This window comes from Xiphophorus couchianus, chromosome 23, assembly GCF_001444195.1.
Source record: "Xiphophorus couchianus chromosome 23, X_couchianus-1.0, whole genome shotgun sequence".
Classification (NCBI taxonomy): Eukaryota; Metazoa; Chordata; class Actinopteri; order Cyprinodontiformes; family Poeciliidae; genus Xiphophorus; species Xiphophorus couchianus.
This window is the reverse complement of record NC_040250.1, coordinates 6,264,866-6,287,112: the sequence shown is the minus strand read 5'-3', so window position 1 is coordinate 6,287,112 and position 22,247 is coordinate 6,264,866. Positions and strand designations below refer to the sequence as shown.

At 37.3% G+C, this 22,247-nt stretch overlaps 1 protein-coding gene across 5 annotated transcripts in view; it reads right to left on the bottom strand.

The window, feature by feature from the left end:
* Positions 1–55: 55 nt before the first annotated feature.
* Positions 56–22,247, bottom strand: part of mbnl3 (muscleblind-like splicing regulator 3) — a 32,897-nt gene continuing 10,705 nt past the window's right edge. For 3 of the 5 annotated variants that reach the window (XM_028008234.1, XM_028008236.1, XM_028008235.1), the window contains exons 3-7: positions 16,174–16,338; positions 14,298–14,501; positions 13,965–14,204; positions 12,295–12,448; positions 56–6,491 (exon numbers count right to left, since the gene is read on the bottom strand). In XM_028008234.1, the coding sequence (XP_027864035.1) occupies positions 6,349–6,491; positions 12,295–12,448; positions 13,965–14,204; positions 14,298–14,501; positions 16,174–16,338 (906 nt within the window). In that variant the 3' untranslated portion in view covers positions 56–6,348. Of the gene's footprint in view, positions 6,492–8,811; positions 8,904–12,294; positions 12,449–13,964; positions 14,205–14,297; positions 14,502–16,173; positions 16,339–22,247 lie in introns of all 5 variants that reach the window. The other 2 variants (XM_028008239.1, XM_028008238.1) reach the window with 2 other exon arrangements.

Genomic DNA, 22,247 nt, shown 5'->3' with positions numbered 1-22,247 from the left:
CATCTGCATGTAAAGCAAGCAGATAAACAGTGAAAACCACAAGACTGCAAGAGGATTACCATGATGTGTTTTATTTAAGGTCAAACAGAAACAGCAGAACTGATTATAGGCACATTAACTCTCAATACCTATACAGTGCAAAGTAAATTTGCGTGGAGCACAGCAGCACATACAAGCACCACAAGCAGAAAGCCGAATGAAACAATAAATGAGTTAGAAACAGCAGTCAGTCTGTCCTAAAGCGTCCGGGAAAGATTTTCTTATGGCTTAGTCCTCAACAGCTTTAGGCCTTCTTCGTCTCCAACAGGCCGACATTCAGTCTGTGATTTTTGTACTCAACTTATACCAAAACGCGATGATGCACAGACAAGACTTAGAAAAAAAACACCCATACACACATTCAGTTTACCGTTGTTTGTGAATTTAACAAAAAAATACACTTTGTACTATGAAGGCACAATAACAGCAAACAGACAATACATAAACTTGAGAAATTATTCACCTGTAAGTGGTAAAAATAACAAAAAAAAGCCCCAGGGTGAAGAGGCTGAGTGTATGAAAAGAACCATTGAAGCTTCAGGGAGTTTGCTTGGATCAGAGATCCATTTCAACACTGAACAGTCGCAGAGCTGTGAACCAATTCAGCTGCATGACTCAATCAATCCACAACATGGACCGGAGCCATGGCAACAAAATCACTCGCTCCAATAGCAACGCAATCGCTTGACATGTCAGTTTCTGATAAAATCATGTCTGTGTAAGAATGCTTATGCAGAAGTAAAATCAGAATTTCAAATTTAAACCCTGTAAGCACATCCGGCACACGCTCTCCTCTTATTTTCTTTCTGCTCATCCTATTTTTTTCTTTCCTTCTGGCTATTTTCAGCTTCAGGAGGTGATTTTCCTACATGTTGTAAATAACGACATGGACTTAAGGGCAAAGATGGCACTGATCTCCTAAAGTTATTGCAGACTTTGTGGTTATCCACTTGTTCTTTTCAATGTTAGGGAATAATGAAAGAAATATTTCTCCGGAGCAAACCAAACACAGTTTACAGTTGACACAGTTTAATGCGTGTCATCACCAACACACAAACAAAAGGACAGATACCTCAATTGTTTTCACACTGTAATAAAACAATAGACACACCGCTAACAATACGCTGATTGGTTATTTTTAATCATCTCTTTTATCTGTATTATTCAAAATAAATTTGGAGTATTTATGTACATAAGTGCAAACGAGGTGAACATTACACATTCTTGTACATGTTAGTCAGGACTGACATCACCCAGCACAGCTGGACATCAACATCAAGAGACTTCTGGACTATTTTTGGCCCAAACTGAAACACAACTTGCCAACAAAAGCTCTGCAGCGACAGACTGTTTGGTTTGCTGAAGGTGATTTAGTTTGACTTTACAGTTTGTCCAAAAAGCCTCTTTACCTTGCTGACAGAAACGTGTTTGCTTTAAAAGTCCTTTCTTGTTTCTGAAAAAACCATAATGTACAAGAAGACAAACATTTATGGTCAACAAAAGCAAACAAAATAAAACCTGACCTGACTTTGGAAATCACAAGGATTTAAGCGGTCTATATAAAATGTTCAAGCACAATACAAGCTAATTAGACATTCCTTTTCTCAAATAAAACAGGTAATTAAGTTTATAAGAATAAAAATGATATGATAATAGAAAGGTAGCCATGTTGTCATTTTCTTGCCATTGATTTTTCATTTATATTATTTTGCAGTTTGGTGTGAATTAGTTTTTAAAATATAAGGGGTGACATTTATTTAAATGTGTCACAGCTTCAAATGGTGGTCAGAAAAGTAGATCACCAAGTAGTAAATTCAAGCAGTCTATATTTAATATTTCATTTGATGTTTTGTCATTCAAGATGAATCATTGGAAAGAAATACAGCAAGACCCCAAGAAACTGAAGTCAGTGAAGGTAGTCTGAAGTTAGGTTAGCAAGAGGAGTGAGTTTTTTACTTTCTTGGCATGAAAATCAGTTTTTCTCAGCTGTTTTTGTTTACTTCAGAATGATCTATGAAAAGATTAAACTGCTCATTTTGAGGTAATAGGCTTGTAAAGTACATCCAGTTTGATTCGCTGTGCAGACTTGCAGCACCAGCCACAATTATTGGCACAAAATCCTTGAAGTAAATCCTCGTTTTGGAGACTTTGTGAGGCCAAAATGTACTGATTTCCTCAAACAGTGAGCTTTGGGGATTTTCTTATCTTCTTTACTGTCCTGTGACTTGTCATCAATCCAAGTGTTTCCAACGTTTAACCATTTTTCTGACAGTAAATATGAGCTAATTTAGGAGAAAAGCTACTTTCTTGTAGCCATTCCTGTCTTCTTCCAATACACAACAACTTCACTTGAGCGGCATGTTCTCTTGTCTTTCCCATGTTAAACAGTGGCTAAAAGTGACACTGGTCATTTTAACATCAGCAAAAAATATGTTTTTAACTGACTTAAAAATATATAAAATAACAAATTACAGCTATTTCATAGGAAATCATAAAGGTAAAAATAATAGTGACTGTTAAAAAACTAAAAGCACTTAAATTAAAGGAATAATTTTTCTAAAGTTTCTAGTTGAAAATTGTGACATCTTTTAACACAGGTCTCAACAATTGTGGAGGGTGCTTTTTATTTACTTTAGTAAGTGCGTTTTATTCCTCAAATAATAAAAATATCATCATTATAGAGCTGAGAAGACACTGTTCAATTTGACAGCTTAAGGTCAGTTTAATCCAAGTAAATTAAAACATATTATTTAAAAATTAGAAACATTTACTGAACATTTTTACTGAAAGTTTGTGTTTCTCTGTCAAATGTAAATGTGGGAAACTAATAAGGATCATTCAGTGTTTATGGGCTAAAAATCAGAAGGAAATTGCAGTTTTTCTGCAGTTTCTCTGTCATCTGCCTCATAAGACGGGAAAAGAAAAGAAAGAATAAAAATGAAAAAATTAATGAATGGAGAATGTGAAAGCTGCAGAGCTGCATGAACTGAATTTTATATTAGAAAAAAGTGTGCCACATTGACTTTCTCTTTTTCTATCAAATATGTAGATTTGTTTTTAGTGCACCTTTTCCCACATTAAAAACAGATAGAAAAAACAAGCTCCATTAAATATGGGACCAACCAAAGAAAACATGCTTGAAATGAAGTTTTAGACTTATACATAATTTTGTATAGACGCATGTAAGTTTTTGAGCATCCACAACTTCACATTTAAATGTAGTCTTAGTTTTGGCAATTAAACATTTAATTAAAGTCTGACCTGCAAAGCAAAGTTCAAAGAGAGACGTGTGAGTTGACAGAAATAAACTTTGGACACGTTTCCAAAAAAAGTTTCTTACAGATACATAACCTGTTTACGTCTTTATAATTAGTGTTCTCTAAAGAAATTATTTTCTGCTGCATTTGCACCTCAAACAGCACAACTCTGATCTAAATTTTCTAAAGGTGAAAAATATTTCTGTTTGTAGCCACACCACGTAATGACATTAAATATAAATCTATATAACAATACATACATTTCTATACATCGTAACACAGTATCATCATGGTACCTCTGAAATAGTTTATATATGGTGATAGTAACATTTCAGCATGCCTGTTGTTCAGGGGGGCACATGTATAGTTTTTTTGCATTAGGTACATTCACAACACATCAACATTATTCTAAAATGGAAATGCTGGAACATCTGCAGCACTTAAAACCAACTAAATCTGTGTGAAATTAATATTCTCACATTTGACCTCCACCACTCACCTCACTGGTTTATGTATTTATTACACTGACAATAAGACAGCACAGCTGTCTCTGAGAAGAAACTAGACGTGGTTTCGTACAACATTAACAATGTACTAAATGAGCGATGCATCTTTGAGCACTCGTAGTTCTTACAGTGTTTCGACAGTGATGGTTTAAGGAGACTTGAAAGAGGCACATTTGAACTTGAATGAAAATGCTTACTGCCCACTTTTCCAAGTTCAGTCTCACAACAAAGAAAGCAGTTCATTTCAGTGAAAATAACAGGTGTGTTTGTATTTTTTTTTTTATCCCTAAAGTCTGATTTATTTCTTCCATTTTCTACCTCTTCTTATCATCAACTCTGATGACTTCTGACAGAAAGAACACAGCAGTAGAAAAGGTGATGATATAAAGTCGGACACGACATTTTCAAGTTCTAAGATTTCTCCCTGAAGTGCCTTTAAACAATAAATCTTGTGCCACTTATTTATTTAAAAAGCAGCATGAAACTAATAGTACCACAAAGAAATTTCTTTTTTAAGATGGATCTCTGCGTTCAACATTTGCACATTATTTGTATGAATTAACTTGGGTATTGCGATAAATGGGCAACTTCTTGCATATACAGACTTTAGGCACAACATTAGGAAACAGATCCAGCTTCCGCCTTGTGCAATGGCTGACATCAGATGGGAAGAAAAGGTGTCAGTGTTAACAGTTTGCAATATTTGAGCTGACTCAGGATTATAATCAATTTATTATAAGATTTATGTAGAAGACAGAAACAATTATGAGTTCGTTAAATCAAATACTGAAAGAATGAAAACAAACAAACCCTTTCTTTTTAGTTGTTGCACTATAAAACCCCACAAACAGAATAGATCCGGCAATAATTATTTAAGGCAGTTTGTTTTTCAAGACCAAAGTCCGAATCCCCACTTCACGCTGGACTAAGATCGGACATCAACGTTCAGTATTGTGGGATTGATAAGGAGGATATAATTAAGAACATGATGGTTAAAATCATCAGCGTTATTGTGACACTATTGGCAGAAAAGTGTATCACTAGCTACAACCAATTCCTGCTAGCAAATAGGCTTCTTCACTATACTACTGCAGCCAGTTGTGACAAGGGGCGCACCACCTCCAAATTGTGTCTATTCTCATTTGTGCTTGTTGCTGGCTCCAATTTAAACTAAACATTGGTACAAATTTGGCCTCAAAGCTCACACTGTCGATATCGATGAACACATGTTAGCATTTTGGATGAGATTTTTGCTAACAAACTCTAACTTTTATGAAATAGTAAATGTTAGGTATATCGCAAGTAATAATTGTTTATTAATAATGTTTTTGCTTTCATTTTAATTTCATAGTAAGCACCATTTCCTCAAATTTTTGCTTTCTGTTAGAGCTCTGTTTGTCCGTAAATAGTAATGATATAATTATCCTAGATTGAATTAAAGGTCAGAGAATTAAACTCTGTCTTCTCTCCCAGATTACACCAAATCTGTATTGAAATGCCTGTAATATTAAGGGGCCCCCAAATCACATTTTGCTTTAGGCCCCCTCCAAAAAACCTAGGACCGGCCCTGGATTGAATTTTGTCCCAAATGTTTTATTGTAGGCTGGTCTTAATCTGGTGTGAAGGGGGTCTAAAAACCTCCTATCTGCCTCTTTAAGTTATACTGAATGCAACCTAATTTCACATGTTTAATGATGCCTCATTTGGTGCTTTAATCCAGATAACAATATTTAAAATCAGGCAAAAACCTTTGAATCCCGCAAATTCCTGAAACCCAACTGTTAACACCTTCACTGTTTAATACAATCGTCCCTTGTTAGCAGCCACTCGCTGATATGCAGCAAACTTGAAATTGGTATTGCCTTTAATTTCACATGTGGACATCTCTTTAATTGTTGCTGTTTAGTTTTTTTTTTTAATCCTTTTTAGAAACCAGGTCTTCTCTGCAGCTCAGCAGGAAAAACTCAAAGGCACAAACAAATTAACAGCTTCTTTCTGACGTTTCATCAGGCATCGGATGAGAATAAACTGAATGATACACAACACATGGTACAACACATACTAGATTTGTAGTCGTCTTGAAACATAAATGTTCACATGTTATGAAACATTCTTTCATTTTTAAAACAAGTCATGGTTGAAGACCAGCAGCAGGTCCGTTTGCAGCTCCAATGTTCTGAGTATCCAGAATGAACTTTTCTTACTTTGGATCGGTCAGGTGTGTTGGGCTGCCTCAGGTAATGGCTGCAACCCATAAAGGGCTTTTAGTCTTGAATGTGTGTGTGCGTGTGTGTGTGCGCACGTTTAAGGTGTGGTGTGTGTATGGCTGTCAGAACGAGGGAGCTCTATTGCTCATCACGTCAGGATGCATCGTTACGGCTGCAGTGAAGCAGCTTTAAGTTCAGGCTCGTATTGCGTGAACCATTGCAGCTTTTTTTAAATTTTATTTTATAAACATTGTATAAGAAGTTTCACACTGACACTCGGTCGGTGCGCACTGTGGGCGAGGCACATGTTTGCTGCAGAGCTGCAGGTTTTCAGGGACTCTAACTGGGGTTTCGTGAAAGGCTTACTGAGTTTATTCCCACTGGAGCCGCCACCAGCAGTTTGGGGACGGGGCAGAAATGGTTTTCCATGGGAACGCACTGCAGCTCCACCGGGTCAGGGGTCAGAAGCTCGGAGGAGTCTACTGAAAGAAGCAGAAAGCAAAGAAATTGGGAGCAATGAGATTTAGTGATTATGTGCATTTGTGAAGCTTTAACTGCATCTGGTGGTCATACAGGTGTTGGCTGGTTTCCTGCAAGTGCACCAATGCGTTTCCATTGAGCTTTTAGTTGCGCAAATTGGAATTACAAAATTAAATTTGCTTAATGGAGACATGGCAATTTTAATAAAAATCAAGTTTTTGATAAAAAGGTTTTGAGCTAGGAGGAGGCGGTTTGTCAGCTGTATCAAAATTAGTGTCTTTTTGTCGCATCACACGAGTCACATGATCAGCAACCGGAAAAGACGAAGAAGATGACAGGAAGTGGTAGGAAGATGATGGTTTTTTTAATGACTTATCGCTTGAATAAACTTATTCATGAGTCATTTTACTTGTATTTCTTATTTAATGGAAGCACCACAACTGTGAAATTGTGGGGATTTTTTTTACATTCGCGGAATATCGACAAAGTAATACGTCATAAAACTTGATACAATGAGACCAAGCAGTCACGGTGGCAGAACCAAAGAACCGCACACCGCTCTGAACTCTGGCTACGTTCACACAGCAGGTCTTGATGCTTACTTCCAAGATTTTGCTGAAATCAGATTTTTCATTTTTTTGCATAATTGTTCATACTGCTGAATGATGCGACTAATCAGATTTTTGTGTGAATGTTTTACGACCCCAAAGCGACCCACATGCGCAGAAGAGGAACTTAAACGTGACACAGCAGCAAATCTTTTCATGGAAGTGATAATGGACGGAGCCATTTATGGATCAATTTTAAAAGTCTTTACAGGAACGAGAGCTGACAGGATTGTCACAAAATCATTACACAAACAAAGGAAGCTAATAAAAATAAAGCACAACTAATAGTGATCGCCTTTTGTGGAGAATTGACAGCAATGTCTGTAGAGAAATCTGTTTGGATGTTCAGTCAGAGTCAAGAGTGGAACAGACGACTTTTATAAGTTAATAATTATGACTTTTTCAACCAAATCTGAGTGACTTGTGCTTTTTGACTGATACGCTTTGGATTTTTAGTGGTGTTCATATTTTTATAGATCTTTTCTTATGTATTACTTTAGCTATTTTGTTTTATTCATGTTCAGTCCAGTACATGAGCATTTACCAATTTTTTTTTTTGGTTTGTAAAATGAATTAAGTCAAGCATAAAAATGCCAAAAACTCAAGTGATGAGTCACTTTTGCTTACATACAACAGATGACTTAGTTAATGTTAAACAGGATTTTTGGGTCTTATTAAAGGCAGGTTGTAAGAAGAACATTACTTTAAAATTTTGTTTTTCTTGGCTAAAATCTTGGCATACAGTCGATGGTTGACAGAAAGATGAGGAAGGATGACGGCCCTTAGTTACACTTCCTCTTTTTATATAAGTAGTCAGAGCTTACTCACAATAATGTCAGATAAAAGGACATGATTGTCAAACTTCCAAGAAATCTCTTGAAAGATCTTCAGAAAACCTGGAGAAATATAGATCAAGAACGCTTTAAAAAATGTGGTAACGTACATCTCATCCTTAAACATTTGGACAATAATATAGTTTTAGATTTAGAAATTATTTTAAGTAAATAAGCAGGCAGATAAAAATAAAAATCCATTTTGGAAATGATGCTACTTTTATTTAAGAGACAATGTGTAGTGCCGTGCAAAAGTATTTCATTCAGTTGAATTTTTTTTTAGATTTTATCATGTTACAAAGACAAACCTTAATGTATTTTCTTATGATTTTGTGTCATAATCAGCCACAGACACGAGGTAGTGGAAAGAAAATGCTACCTGGTTTTCACTTTTTCCTATTTCCAAATAAAACTACACACAACCTCAGCTAAAATAGACATTTTCTGTGGAGGACTGGGAGATTTTTAGAGAACATTTTGAACAAAGAGAATCATTCAAGAGTTAAGATTCAGGTTGTTACTTTAAATTTAGGCAAATCTTGATAAGATGAAGCAAAGAATCGAAAGTCTACGTCAACTAAAAGATGTCATTTCTCGAGAAAATGAGCAATGTTTCTGTTGAGGTTTAATGAAACCCTGTTAGGTCACAGAGTAAGATAGATGTGGTGTGGTTAAAAAAAATCTAAGAGACTTCCTCATAAAATAGTTTCCCACTTTAAGAATTTCCTGTTTTAATTGGCTCGTCTGACAAAAGACTAAAAAGGGACGACAGATGAAATGTGAACAGAACTCAGTACAAGCAGATGGTTTCTTTAACTAAATAAAAAGAGACAGTGAGCTACAAAGCTAAAATAAAACAGAACTGAAATGAAAGAGCAAACCTGATTCGAGGCGGCGGATTCAGCGAAAGGAACATTGGTGACGGGGGTCGAGGCCGACGAAACAGTGGAGGTGGCACCGTGCATCATGGGAACTTTAATTCAGGCGAGTCAGACAAAAGACAGAGGACGGGGAATGTGGGAAGGGAAGGAGGAGGAACAGGTATGATATGGTTATCATGGCAAAATGTGCAGAATAAAATAAAAAAATAAAATCATGGGATATAAAGTGATGAAGATGAATTTAAACGGATATCAGGAGACATGCAAACAAAAGAAGAGAAAGAAAAATACATATTTCATTAGCTAACCACTTATCAAATAAAATACTAACCAACAAATAGTTAACCCAACAAGGAGGTACACGACCATACAATCTGATCAGACTGGAGAATCTGATAATTGTATTCAATGAACTGGGTATGAATATGGAAAAGAGCCACTAAAAATACAGATTTTCAGCTAAAAGACAATGTAAAGATGATCTGTTTGGCTTCTTCTGGTGCAGAATTATGATGCATGTCTCATGTCAGTTATGTAAAGTCAGATAAGATAAAACATGGGAACTTTAATTCAGACTGCAGACAGTCAGAACATCTACAATCAGATCTGAAAACAAATAGATAAGTATCCAATTTAGTATTACACATGGAAATGGCAAAAATCAGATTTTTTGGGCAGTGAAAATATTGAATTGAACCATTCAAACTGCTGTGAAAAAGTTGGATATGCGTCATATTTGTCTGCTGTGTGAACATATGTTAACTATAGTGATGATTATCATACGATGCAGGATGTGCAACAAGTCCAGTTGTGAAATCTCATCGCTAGTTACGGTGTTTTCATGAAGATTCATTTCCATTGGGAACCAAAAGCGCAATATTTGTTACAATTTTAGTTTGTGTGGTTCTCTTTATCACTGCACTGTGTCAAACCAACCGAACACTTTGAAAGACCTGTTCCCCTGCTCGCCTGTGGGGGCGCTGCACCAAAACCCAACGAAGGAAACAACACAAGACCTCTAAAGAAGACAGTTTCTTCTTCTAGAAATGCAAACAAAAATGGAGTAGCACCAGAATTTTGCAGTTGTGGGATTTCTCTTTTGTCTTTGGTAAAAAACTACAAGCAATTTCTCCTGCTAGCGCTAGACTCAATGTTTGTTTTGGTTGTTATTACCCAGAATGCCCGGCTGGCGCTGTAGTCCACTTCCTGCCTTAGGAGCGGTTTCCGGTCTGCTTAGCGTTCTTACATACCAAACAGAGTTCACTTCAACCAAACCGAGACCGAGGTTTTTAGACGGACCAGAGTTTGGTTGTTCGTCCCAAATTAAAGTTTGTGCATTCAAACCTCCACAAACAAACCGAACTTTCTAGACTTTCTAAACAGAGCTGGTGTGAATGCACCCTAAATATTTCAGCTCCAGCTGTTAGTGGTGTTAGTTAGGGGTCTTCAGATGAGCTGCTCAATCCAACCCTTACGTCATCAAGTCATTAAAGTTTGGAGGCTCTGGACTGCAGAAGAATGGAGGAGTGTTCCCTGGCATGACAAAGCTTGCTTCAGTCTGACAATGCCATGGGCGAGCCTCATCTGGCAGCAGCACTTGCCCGGCTGCATTGCATCAAAGGAGCAGCTTACCAACATTTCTTTAGAGAATTTTATGCTCCCAGCTTTGAGGGAGCAGTTTGGGGATGGGCTCTTCATGTTCCTACAAGAGCACAAACTAAAGACAATGAGAGAATCTGATGTGGAGGAAATGATCTGGTCTGCATAAAAGAGTAACTTGGAGATGAATTAAAGTGAGCCAGACCTCGTTGTCAGATATACCTTTAAACAAACTCAGAAAACCTTGTGGAAAACCTTTTCAAAAACAGCAGAAGATGTTATAGCTGCAAAGTGTCGACCAACATCTTATTAAACCACAAAATTGAATGGAATGGCCAGCATGAACGCAGATTAGTGAATACTTGTAGGAATAAAGTGTATTCCTCACTGTGACAATTCATTTACCAAAGATAACACCAGAATTAAAAATAAAACTAAACAGCTAGTAGAAGCACCTTTAGTCTTTAAAGTAGTTGTTTTACTTTATGACTTCATCAGTCTCATTTTTAGCAGCATTGGGTTATTGCTTAAATGACTTGTCAGTTTCAGCTGTCAGAGAATTTCATATTTGACTCCACAGGACTTTGGTATACAGACAAGTTCATGGTCAGGGCTGGAGCAACGAAACAAGCCCAAATCATCACCCATCTACTACCGTGCTTGACAGTTGCAACAGGTTTTCTCCAGTTTGTAAGTTTCCTCTACTGAGCTTTAACCTACAGAGTCCAACATGTCACTGTGTGACTTCAGAGTCAATCTGCTGGTGCATGCCCTCCTGCGAAGACTGGAAACTATCATAAATGTTAATCTATCTCATTGTAAAATTATAATGTTCAAATTGTTTGGAAATGGCTTCATATTACTGGTTAGTGCCTAACCTCATCGGCACTCTGTTCAGAAAAATCTGAACACTTCAGACGAACAAACTGCCTCTATATTTACATTCACTGACAATCAATTAATTGCTTGAATGTGATTAACAGCGTCTGGTTGCTAATTTCTCTATAAAATCCAAAGAAAGCATGAGAATTCATTTTTAATGAATAATTTCTGTTTTTAAAGACTGTTGAGATTCAGATGAAACTACAAAAAGGTGAATATTGAATAATAGATCCCTTTTAAGTTTTGTTCTTTCCTCATGATTCAGTTTTCTTTGTGAAGTGCACCAGTCCCTCCTGTAGTAAAACACAAAGCTACCACCTCTGTACTTCAGAGATTGTCTTTGTATTAAAGACAATCCCGTTTTGATACAAATGTGGCCAAGCGCTTCTGTTTTCGTTTCAAAACTTCTTCCTTGCTGAGTGGCCTTCCAGTCTATGCTTGTACAGAAATTATTTAATTGTGCAAAATAACTTGTTACCAATCATCAGATGTTTTGCCTCATGTTCCAGGGTGAATACATGAATTTAGCACCAAAACACGTTCATGTCTGGGACAGAGACTCCCTTCCTGACCAACACGGCGGCGTGACGTTACCATAACGTTAATGCTTTAATTCTGGCACCTTCAGGCATCCATTAAGTAGGGCGGGGCAATAAACTGATTTAATTGATTAATCACATTTTTCTGTTCTTGAAGATTACATTTTTGGGAAATCAGAATTTTTTTTTTTCACCAATGGGTTTGAGAATTACCATGGCTGAGAATTACCATTAGCCATTACTATGGCTGACAAGCGCGTTTTACAGCTTCAATTTATTTCAACTTTGAATTCAGGTTAACTTACAAAGAGATGCTGCCTTAAAATACTATAGATATCAAAGTTTTTCAGAGTCATATCATATCCGTCTCCTCCATTTAGAGGTTTATCTTTTTTCAAATGTGACGTTTTTGCTTTAGCATGACCGGTGGACCCTGATGTTGTTGCCGCACTGAAAGACTCACCAGTGGGGATGAAGGCTGGTTGCTGGAGCTGCATGTTAGCCAGGGCTTGCTGGTAGTGGAACATGCTAGGGTTGAAGACTGCAGCTGCAGCGCCGTTGCTCTTCTCTAAAATCGGCCTCTTTGGCAGCGTTTGCATGCCGCCTGGAGCTAAAGCCTGGGCAGGTGGACAAATAAAGTGTGAAAAAGACAGAAAGGATTTCAACAGACTTTGTCTGTACAGAATATAAATACTTAAAATGTATTCCAAGCCCTTATTGTTGTCTCTACTATGGCTCCTGAGATTGTAAACATTTTTACAGGCACAAGGGGGCGCTGCAACCTAAAATGTGAACTGAATGGATGCAGGACCACACCAACATCAAATAAAAATGAGAATAAAAGCAAGTTTTTATTCTCCAAAGGGGCATTGCTTCTGACTGCACAAAAGGATGACCACATGAGGTACTAAAATGAGCAAAATACAAATAAATTATCCACATGAGATTAAACTGCTGTAGGATGTAACGACAACATGACCCTGAGATATATTTAGCTATTTTGATTTATGTCAGGTCAAATAGTTTATAGACAGAACCAGCAAGCAGAAATTTAGTATGTAGCATTAGGCAACAAAAACAACAAGGAAAACACAATATAATCTTAATCCAGTGATCAGGAAGTTTTGTTTCTTGTTTACATGCATGTGCTGGAAATGTATAAGTATTTATTATGATTTAGTGATACAGTGGAGGAGCGATTTCAGTAAGAAATGTATAAACAGTAGCCAAAAATCTTACTCCAGCGTTGCAATACTTCAAAATATTTTAACTCAAGTAAAAGTAAAATGTAGATGTCCAAGAAATTAATAATAAAAGAGTAAAAAAAAGTATTTGATAGAAAAGTTACTGAAGAACTGCGTAACTGATCAAAACATAAATCATTTGATATTTAAGAATTACATCATCAGACATAACAAACTATGATGTATATGGAAATGTTGATATTTTAACACCAAAATAAAAATGTTTAGAAATAAATAAATTTCTTTCAAAATAAAGCTTATGAAACTTTAACAAAAACTGCAAGTGTGTGTCTATGTCTGGTGAAGTTTTGGATAAAAAAACAAGTTTGTTCTTCGTTCAGTGAAATTACTTACAATGGATAGAAAATCCAGACATTTTACTCAAGTAAGAGAAGGGATACTTTGCAATGAAGTTACTCAAGTAAAAGTAAAAAAATACAGAGCAGTAAAGATACTCATAAAGGTACATATTTTCCAAAACGTTACTCAAGTAAATGTAACTGAGTACAAGTAACTAGTTACAATCCAATTCCGAATGTCACTCAAGCAAAAGTAAAAAATGCAGAGCAGCAAAAGTACCCCTAAAAGTATTTTTTCTCTATAAAGCTACTCCAAGTAAACCAAAGTAAATGTAACTAGTTACTTACTACCCAACTTGAATATTTCTCAAGTAAAAGTGAAGAATACAGAGCAGTAAAGATACTCCTAAAACTTTTTAATTTTCAAAAAGGTACTCAAGTAAATGTAACTGAGTGAATTAAACTAGTTACTATCGTTCTTAGGTTCAAGTGTAGATCTCAACATCTTAGAGGACGGTAGAAAATATCTCAACATCTTGCATGATCACAAAGAGGGAGTATTTCCAGTCGCATTCCAGGGAGGAACTCACCAAAGGAGCGGGCGCTGTGTTTTGACTGGCTTGGTGCTGCGAAGCCTTGATCCTGGCCTGCAGGTGAGCCGGCGGGTGGAAGTACTTGCACTTGTCCCTGCTGCAGCGGCCCTTTATGTAGTCCATGCACACAATGACGGAGTTCTCGCTGCAGTCCACCATGCCGGCCTCCAGGGGGTGAGCGTAGCGGCAGTCGCTCTCACCCCGTGTGCAGTTGCCGCGCTGGAACTCTCTGCAAACCTGGCAGGGCCACCGGGAACGCCGGTCAACATCTCCCTTTCATCGAGCTTCGACTAAACTTAGAAAAGCAACAACTGCACATGGGCTGCATACCTCCAGCTTGTCTGTGCGAGTGTGCTTCTGCGCCGAGGAGCCGTTGCCCATCGCTGTGAGGCTGGTGGGACTGCCGGGGACGAGGAGGGGCGTGCTGGGCAGCAGGTCCGGCATCAGGCCCACGGCTGGGCCCATATGGCCCAGATATGGACTGAACGCCATGCTGGGGCTCGTTGCCAGGGATGGAGTCACTGGAAAGGTTGTCTTTAAGCAAGAGGAACCAGAGACAGCGTTAATAACAAAGCAAAACGAATATGAAGCGCTTTCGATTGTTTCAGGTGTTTAAAGAAGCCTACAGCTGAAATTGCATAAACATGTTCATTATTGTGGAGAAATCAGTTGATCAATCCTGGGTAGAAACTCAAACATTTACTCTCCTCACTTGTTGTGTTTCTATTAGAAACGTGCGCAAATCTTTATCTGTATACTGTTAATGTAAAAAAAAAAACATAATTTCACAATTGTGGTGTTTCCACTAAGTAAGGAACACATGTGAATGAGACTGTTCACATGTTAAGTCATTAAAAATGTTGGCAGCGACGGGTGAGATATATGTTTATAATTCAGCCATGGTGCTAGCGTTCATCATTTATCAGCTATCAGAGGAGACGTTGGCATCTAATTCAGGCGTTGGAGCCACAAATCCCTTATTCTTGGGGCAGCTGCATATGCAGCATTTTGGGAAATTGGTGATTTTACAGATCTTGTATTTTGTATTTGCATAATTTTATGGTTAATGGTTAAACGCAGCTACTGATAATTGCTGTGCCACGCTGATGTAACAACACCACTCTTTGGTGTAGATGATGTTACTGAGTGAAGCAGACTCAAAATTAATCATTGTAACAGTGAGGTATTTAAAAATAGTCAGAGATGGAAAAAGCTTTTTAGACCAGAGTATAACAAGTTGTTTCCTCACAACATCAATGAAACTAAAACATGCTGAATCCCTTCACAAAAAGGCTGAAAATACTAATAAGAAACTTTTATTGCAGAGTCATTGAACTATGGAGTTTAAATTTGCTGCTTAATGTACAAAAATATTTAATGGTTTAGGTATAAAACATTTAATAAATAAATTGTTAAATGTAAATACCACAATAGTGGGATGTATTCAGAAAGCCATTGCATCTGTGTAAATTTACCAACTTGTGTCAGAAAAAAGTTCTAGTCTCTGTTTTCAAGAAAAAAACTAAAAAGTAAAACATAGTGAAGGTCAGATCAGAAAAGTAATCTCACCTAATCTGCAACTAGGTGGGATTACCTAGTCGCAGGTACGATGCTACTAGGTATAATGAACTAGGTACAAAGGCACGATGAACTTTTTTCATCATGTCTGAAAAAAGTTCTGAACTTTATAACTTCCAGCCCACAAGAACCACAAAATCTTAAACAATAAGTTAAACCCTGTTTTACAGCAGTTACACACTTCACATGAGCTAAACAAATAACATAAACAAAATCAGGTAAATCTTTCAAGGTTTTACAAAAAAACAATTCTGAACGATGCAGTTCTAGTTTTGAAACATCCTAAGTTTCTTCATGTTTTGCTTAAATTAATATTAAACTTTCAATATGATCTTAGTTTTCAGCTCTCCAGGCTTTCCGTTTGCTTTCTGGACTACATGCGATTTACCAATAAAGTAATTTGACTTCATTAAAATGTGTGACACTTCAAATTGCTCCAGCTGTTGTTGAATATGCAGGAACAAGTGGATATTTATTTAGAAAAGGTGAGGCATCAGTATTAATGCAAATTAAAGCAGCGCAGAATGAGAATTCTTTAACTAAGTATTCTGAAAAGCACCACAGTATGAGAGAAATCTTAGATCCGTCTTGGTCTGCGTTCATGTGTGTTTTATTCTCAGCTGCTCACAATCGGCTGCAGCTGTGCTCCGGGCAGCATGAACTGCATCTGTTGAGCCAACATGGCCGCCGCGGCCTTCTGCTGGATCAGGTTGTTTCTTCCATTAATCTCCAGCTGGGTTTTCAGGTGCGGAGGTGGGTGCAGGTATTTACAATTTTCTCGTGTGCATCGGGCCTGAGGAGGGAACAGAAAAGAAGGAGGCAGAGGGTGAGAGAGCAGAGCGGAAGAAAAGAAAACAACAAGAGTGAGAAACTAAATGGATCAAAGCTGGGTTTTGGATGCAAATGACCACAGAACTCTCAAATTAAGCAGGAAATTTTATATTATTGTTAGAACTCAATTCAGTCGTGCACAATTTAATTACATAAGTAGTATTTTCATCAGTCCTTCCAGTTTCTCGTGATTCAATTCACACAAAATCAGCAAATTTTCTGCACAAATAGCCAAAAACATTGGATTCAAGTGATACTCACTCCCACCTGCAGGTGGCAGTATTTATTGCCGCTATTACACTGCAGACTTACTGGATGTCAAGTCATACTATGTGATAAATATAGCGAGTTGCAATTGTCTGAAAGCATATTAGGGCCATTGTAGATATTGAAAAAAGAGGAGTAAATTTCCACCCAAAAACTCTAATAATCTAGAAAAAACTTGAAAATTTCTGAGTTTGAAAAGTTGAAAATTTGCCAGAAAAAACTAAGAAATTCTGAGATTAAACTCAGAGATGTTCTGGAATAAAAATGTGGAAATTTCTGAATTTGAAAAGTCAAAGATTTGACAGAAAAATCTCTGGGATTTTGAGATTAATTTCTTACATTTTCTAGAAAAAATTGAGTTTCAAAAGTAAAAAAAAGTTGACTTTTGAAATGCAGAAAATTCAGAAATGTTCTCCTTTTTTTCTATCCACAGTGGCCCTAATACTCGCTGTAAAGTTGAGCTATTTAAATTCTTTAAAGGAAAAAAATTTTCTGTTTTCAATCTGTCTGTTATTTTTTCTCATCTTATGTAAATTTTAAAGGGGTTTAACTAGAATAAAATACTGCAAATATTCCTTGCAAATATTCCTAAGATACTAAAAAAACAATGATTCTGATTGCACAAAATATTTAATAAACAATTTAATAGAAAAGTTCTGTCTCAATTATATCTTATTAAGAGTTTGGCTTATTTTTAGAGGTTTTCTAATGCGAGAAATGTAGCAAAATTACAGAAAAGAAAACATTTTTAATAAATGTTAGACCAGGGAACTTTCAAACTAAGTATATCTAATAGATATTTGAACCAGGTTTATATTTTTTATCCTAACACAGGAGGAAATTAAACCCCCAGGGTTCAGAAATAAACACACATATATGGTGAAGTGCTGCATGAACACTGCAGATCGTCACAGCTAGAGAAGAAACTGCAGTCTTCCTCTAACTCCTGGGCCAACAGCGCATCTCCACCGCTGCAGAAAAGCAGTAAACCTGCTAATCTGCCTCCTCACAGCATCAACCGGCCGTATAATGAAGACAGCACTAAAGAAAGGGAAAATTAAAAAGTCTGACGATGAGCTGAGGTCATATTGCGGGTAATCTGACAGTGATGGATGGGGACACATAAAATGGTTTAGCACCATGCAGGAGGACTTTGCATGACAACAGGAGACACTGCAGAGACTCCGTTGTCTGAATCCTTTCACATCAGAAAATAAACACACAGGTGAGCCTGTAGCTGCATGACAAACGGTCCGACAATACGGAGGCTAACGCGAGCACCCGCAGCCGAGATGCGAGCAAGCTTTGCGTCAGCAGGCTTGTGTGCTTAGGGATGAGTTAATAATGAAAAGAAAGTCCCAGGAGCCCAGCACTCCTGCTCCACCTCGGAGGGGACAGAAAAGCGCCTCTTAACGATCTAATGCTTCGCTTAGAAAAATAAACTGCATCAGTGTCTGAATTGGGGATTTGGCAGACGTAAAATGGATTATGTGGCTACAAAAACTAGAGAAAGATGCCTGTGGAAAGCGGTGCTGAGGAGAGGTCAGGAATCTCCTTGTTTTGGTTGCCGCGGCAACGCGCTATGCAACACAGAGAAAGGCCACACACTGACAGAAAAGAGAGAGATGGGAGATGAATAAATATGATCTCTGGGACTGCTGCTCACATTTTATGCCTTTATCTAAGACATAACAGCAGGAAAAACTCAGATGATTTTATTTAGTGTTTATTTAGCTGGAGAAAATAAGATAAAAAGTGCGTCATTACGTAAATAAAAGCGTAAATAACAAAGGATTTTGCATGTTTGCTGTATTAAAAGAAACATCTAGTTTTCAGATAATTTGGGGGAAATTTATTCTCAGTTGTAATAACTGGTTGTGGGTCACTTTCTTACAAAATGCTTTCTAATATTCAGCTATATTTAATAAATTCAATTAAAGATGATTTGGCTCTTCAGTAAAAGACTTGTTACTGTTAATACTTAGTAAAATAAAATTTATTATAAAATGTATTATGTATATACTGTATACTGTATATATACTGTATATATATACTGTATATATATATATATATATATATATATATTAGAACTAGTCCCACTGGCAGATTTTTACACTTGAAACACAACATTTCTTTCATGTAATAATAATCTGCCATTGGAACTGGTATTTTTGTCAGTATTCCAAGAATTATTTACTCAAAACAAACTCATACATTTTGCTGAAAAGTTACTTGTAAGTTAATTTAATTTAGTTGTATTTTAAGTATAACAAGATTCACACTAGAAACTAGAGAAAAGAATACTTGGCAAGATTTTGTGTTTTTGCAGTGTAACTTTGGAGAAGGATAAAAAGGAATCTTAAAACCACTAAAAACTGATGCCACAGTTTGCTTACATTTTGTGACGAAGGAAGTTGCGCTCTGTGTCTTCTTCTGAAGTTTTTGTGTCATTTCATTCAGTGGTTCTTGGTGCAGTGCCACCACAGGCAAGGAGTGGAACAGGTTTTTCCAATTCGTTTGGTTTGTTTGATACAGTGTAATGTGAAAGAGAACCTAAGCAAATGTTACAATTTTGGTCTTTAAACTAAATATAACCTTTATGAACAGATTTGAGATTGCGACTGAATCTGCTGTCTGATGATGGACAAACGGGATTTCCACACTAATCACATGAGATGACAGTAGCACTCCAGTTAACAAGGTAAGAAGAACTAAGTGGTTAGCTGCTCCCTCCCTCCAGCTGAAGCCCATTCAGGCAGGGCCGGCAGACCTAATGGAGAAGCAACGGGGAATGACAGCGGTTGGCTTGTGTCGGCCTGGAGATGGCACATACGGGAGGGAAGCCATTAGCAGATAAATCCATAAAATTAACATGGAAGGGAGGGGAGGAAAGAGTGATGCATGGGGAACAGAGAGGTGTTTCACAGTTGACCAAAAACAGAATCAGCTGAGTGTAATCGTCAAACACACAGAGGCTAAGGGCTCTGTTTCTGGAAATGTTTGTTTACTGCAGCCCTCATGAAGAAAAGACTGGTTCGACCTTCAGCTGACTCCAACCTCAGCCCTCTCCCGAGACGGTCAAATGGGGCTTTTAATGGTTCCTCGCTACCTTTGATATATATATATATAAAAGAGACTCCCTCTGTGCAACCAGTACAGAACCAGGCTGTTGCTCTGTGCTAAAAACAGCCATGCCACTCAGAAAGATCAAACTATCCAATGGGTGTTCAGTCCTGTGCTGTTGCTAGGCCCCTTCTCTCTGTCTCTCTTCTCCATCTCCCCCTTCTGCTCCGTAGGACATAACACAGAAAAATGGCTGAATAATAAATTCTAACTCAATAAACCAGGAGACAGCAGCTGCACTCAGACAGAAAGCCTCTTGTCTGGGTCCCGATTCTTCGCTGTAGAAAAGCTTTGAGAAAAATCCCTCACAAGGCTGGGAAACACAACAACAGTCTGCTCAGAGGCTAAAATAACTGTCTTTTTTTTTTTTAGCTGATGCTACCTTAAAATGTTAGTTATTATCACTACAGAGTGGTTTATACTCATGTATATGCAGAGTGTTGATGTTGTGGTTATCAGATGGAGAGAGAGCAGCAGCATTGATGGAGAAGCAGATCACCAGTAGATTAGCATTGGTCGTTTAGCTCAAACAACAATAAATTCTACTTGAAAACACTAATATTGAGCTAAATATGTATATGGATTTAATTAAAGTCAAATCTGTGATTTGATAAAAACTGTGCTTTGCTTCGTCCAGGGGGTCTGAATTCTCAACTATTGAGAAACGATTACGTCCTGGAGGCGTGGACTCCATTGAAGATTAAATTTCACCCAATCGCTAACGTTTGGCCATGACGTTTGTAATGCTCTCACAGCTAAGAGAGAAGAGCCGATCAGAACGAGGCGGCTGCTAACGCTAACTCTGCAAGCTGTCTGCAAGCGTGGTCAATTAATTAATTTTCAAAGTTAAGAATGAATGAAGAATGAAGCTAAAATGTTTCAATAATCAATTCATCCCAATTAATCAGATTAATAGTTTCAGACTAAGTTATGTTATTTAATGTTTGAGTCTACTGACTTTAGGAGTTTGTATTTCACCTCCTAGTCAGAGGTCGTATATTTAAAATGCATCATTAAACAGATCAACGCTAAACCTCATGGTTCATGGCACTTATATCTGTACATTTCAGGCTGGTTGCTATGCTAGTATCTGCAGTGCAGTATTTTAATAACCTGAGACGAGGTTGGACACTTTAGTCCCACCAAGTTTGTGTCTGAAGGATAAATGCTTATCAATGAGTCACAACTGAAGTACAGGCATAGAAAATCGAAGAAGTAAAGAGGAAAACTTTCATCAACTGAGCTCAACCTGGCAGAGAGAAGGCGTTTTCTACTGCACTCCCTGAAATTAGACCTAAAGTAAATTGACAGACAGTATATAACTAGTATATGGTTTCTTTCACAAAACATTTACATCATAATCCCTCAAAAACAAATCCCTCACTCAGAAATAACCAGAAGACCTAATATTACATAGAAGTTGCTAGGTGACTTAAAAATAAAATCTCAGATTTCTTTTTCATACCAGATCCAATTTTAATCAATTCTCTCCCCTCACTTTCTTTAAAAAAAAAAAACAAATTACAAATGATAGAAAATGTTTTCAAAAAGTGGCTTATTATTCAATCGTCCCTTCTGTGAGTTATACAATGGAGCATTAGGGCCAGGTTACAAATTTTTAAAATTGTTTAACCATGAGAATGTAGTTATAACAGTTATAGCAGAATAAAATTTAAATTTGACCAGAAGAACGTTTTAAAATTAGTAGAACTGCAACTGGGGATGGACAATAAACTAAAAATAAATACGAAACAGAACAAAAAACAGTGATCAATATACATCTGATAGAATATTCAATAATTTCACTGAACTTTGATCCAGAACCGCACAGCATTCTGGGGGATGTAGGCAGAGGAAAGGCTTTAGCTGCTCTCACAGTCAGCTAAACAAGGTTGGTGGAATCAACCAACTCACTCTTTGGTTACCTAGCAACTCGCTCACTCTTTGGTTACCTAGCAACTCGCTCACTCTTTGGTTACCATAAATAAGAAACAAAGACAAGAAGTGAAAACTCTCGATACAACAGCTTCACATATTTAAAACAAAAATAAAAACTCAATAATTATTTTATTTATGATGTTGGGTTGTTGCATGTAGTTTTATCCTTTATAAAGTGGAGCTAATCCCAGCGTTTATCATCATCAACAACATCAACAGGTCAGCAGCCCTACACAGGGAGGACACAGAGACAAAAATATTAAGAAAAACTCTCCGTCATGCTAGCTAACATGGCGGAACAAACCAACCACAACCCCCAGCAGCAGCAATGACTAAGTGGAAACCTTATATCTAAATCAGGGACTTTCTGGCTGTGAACAGACAATGCTAACCACCACTCCACCATCCAGACCCTGTTTTCTCTGTACTTTCCTTATATTCATCAGGGAATGATCTTTAATTGTGTATTCATCCTTTTGAAATACGTGATTGGCCTAAAACATCAGGACAGATAAATGGAGCTTTTATTTTTACAGCATGCAT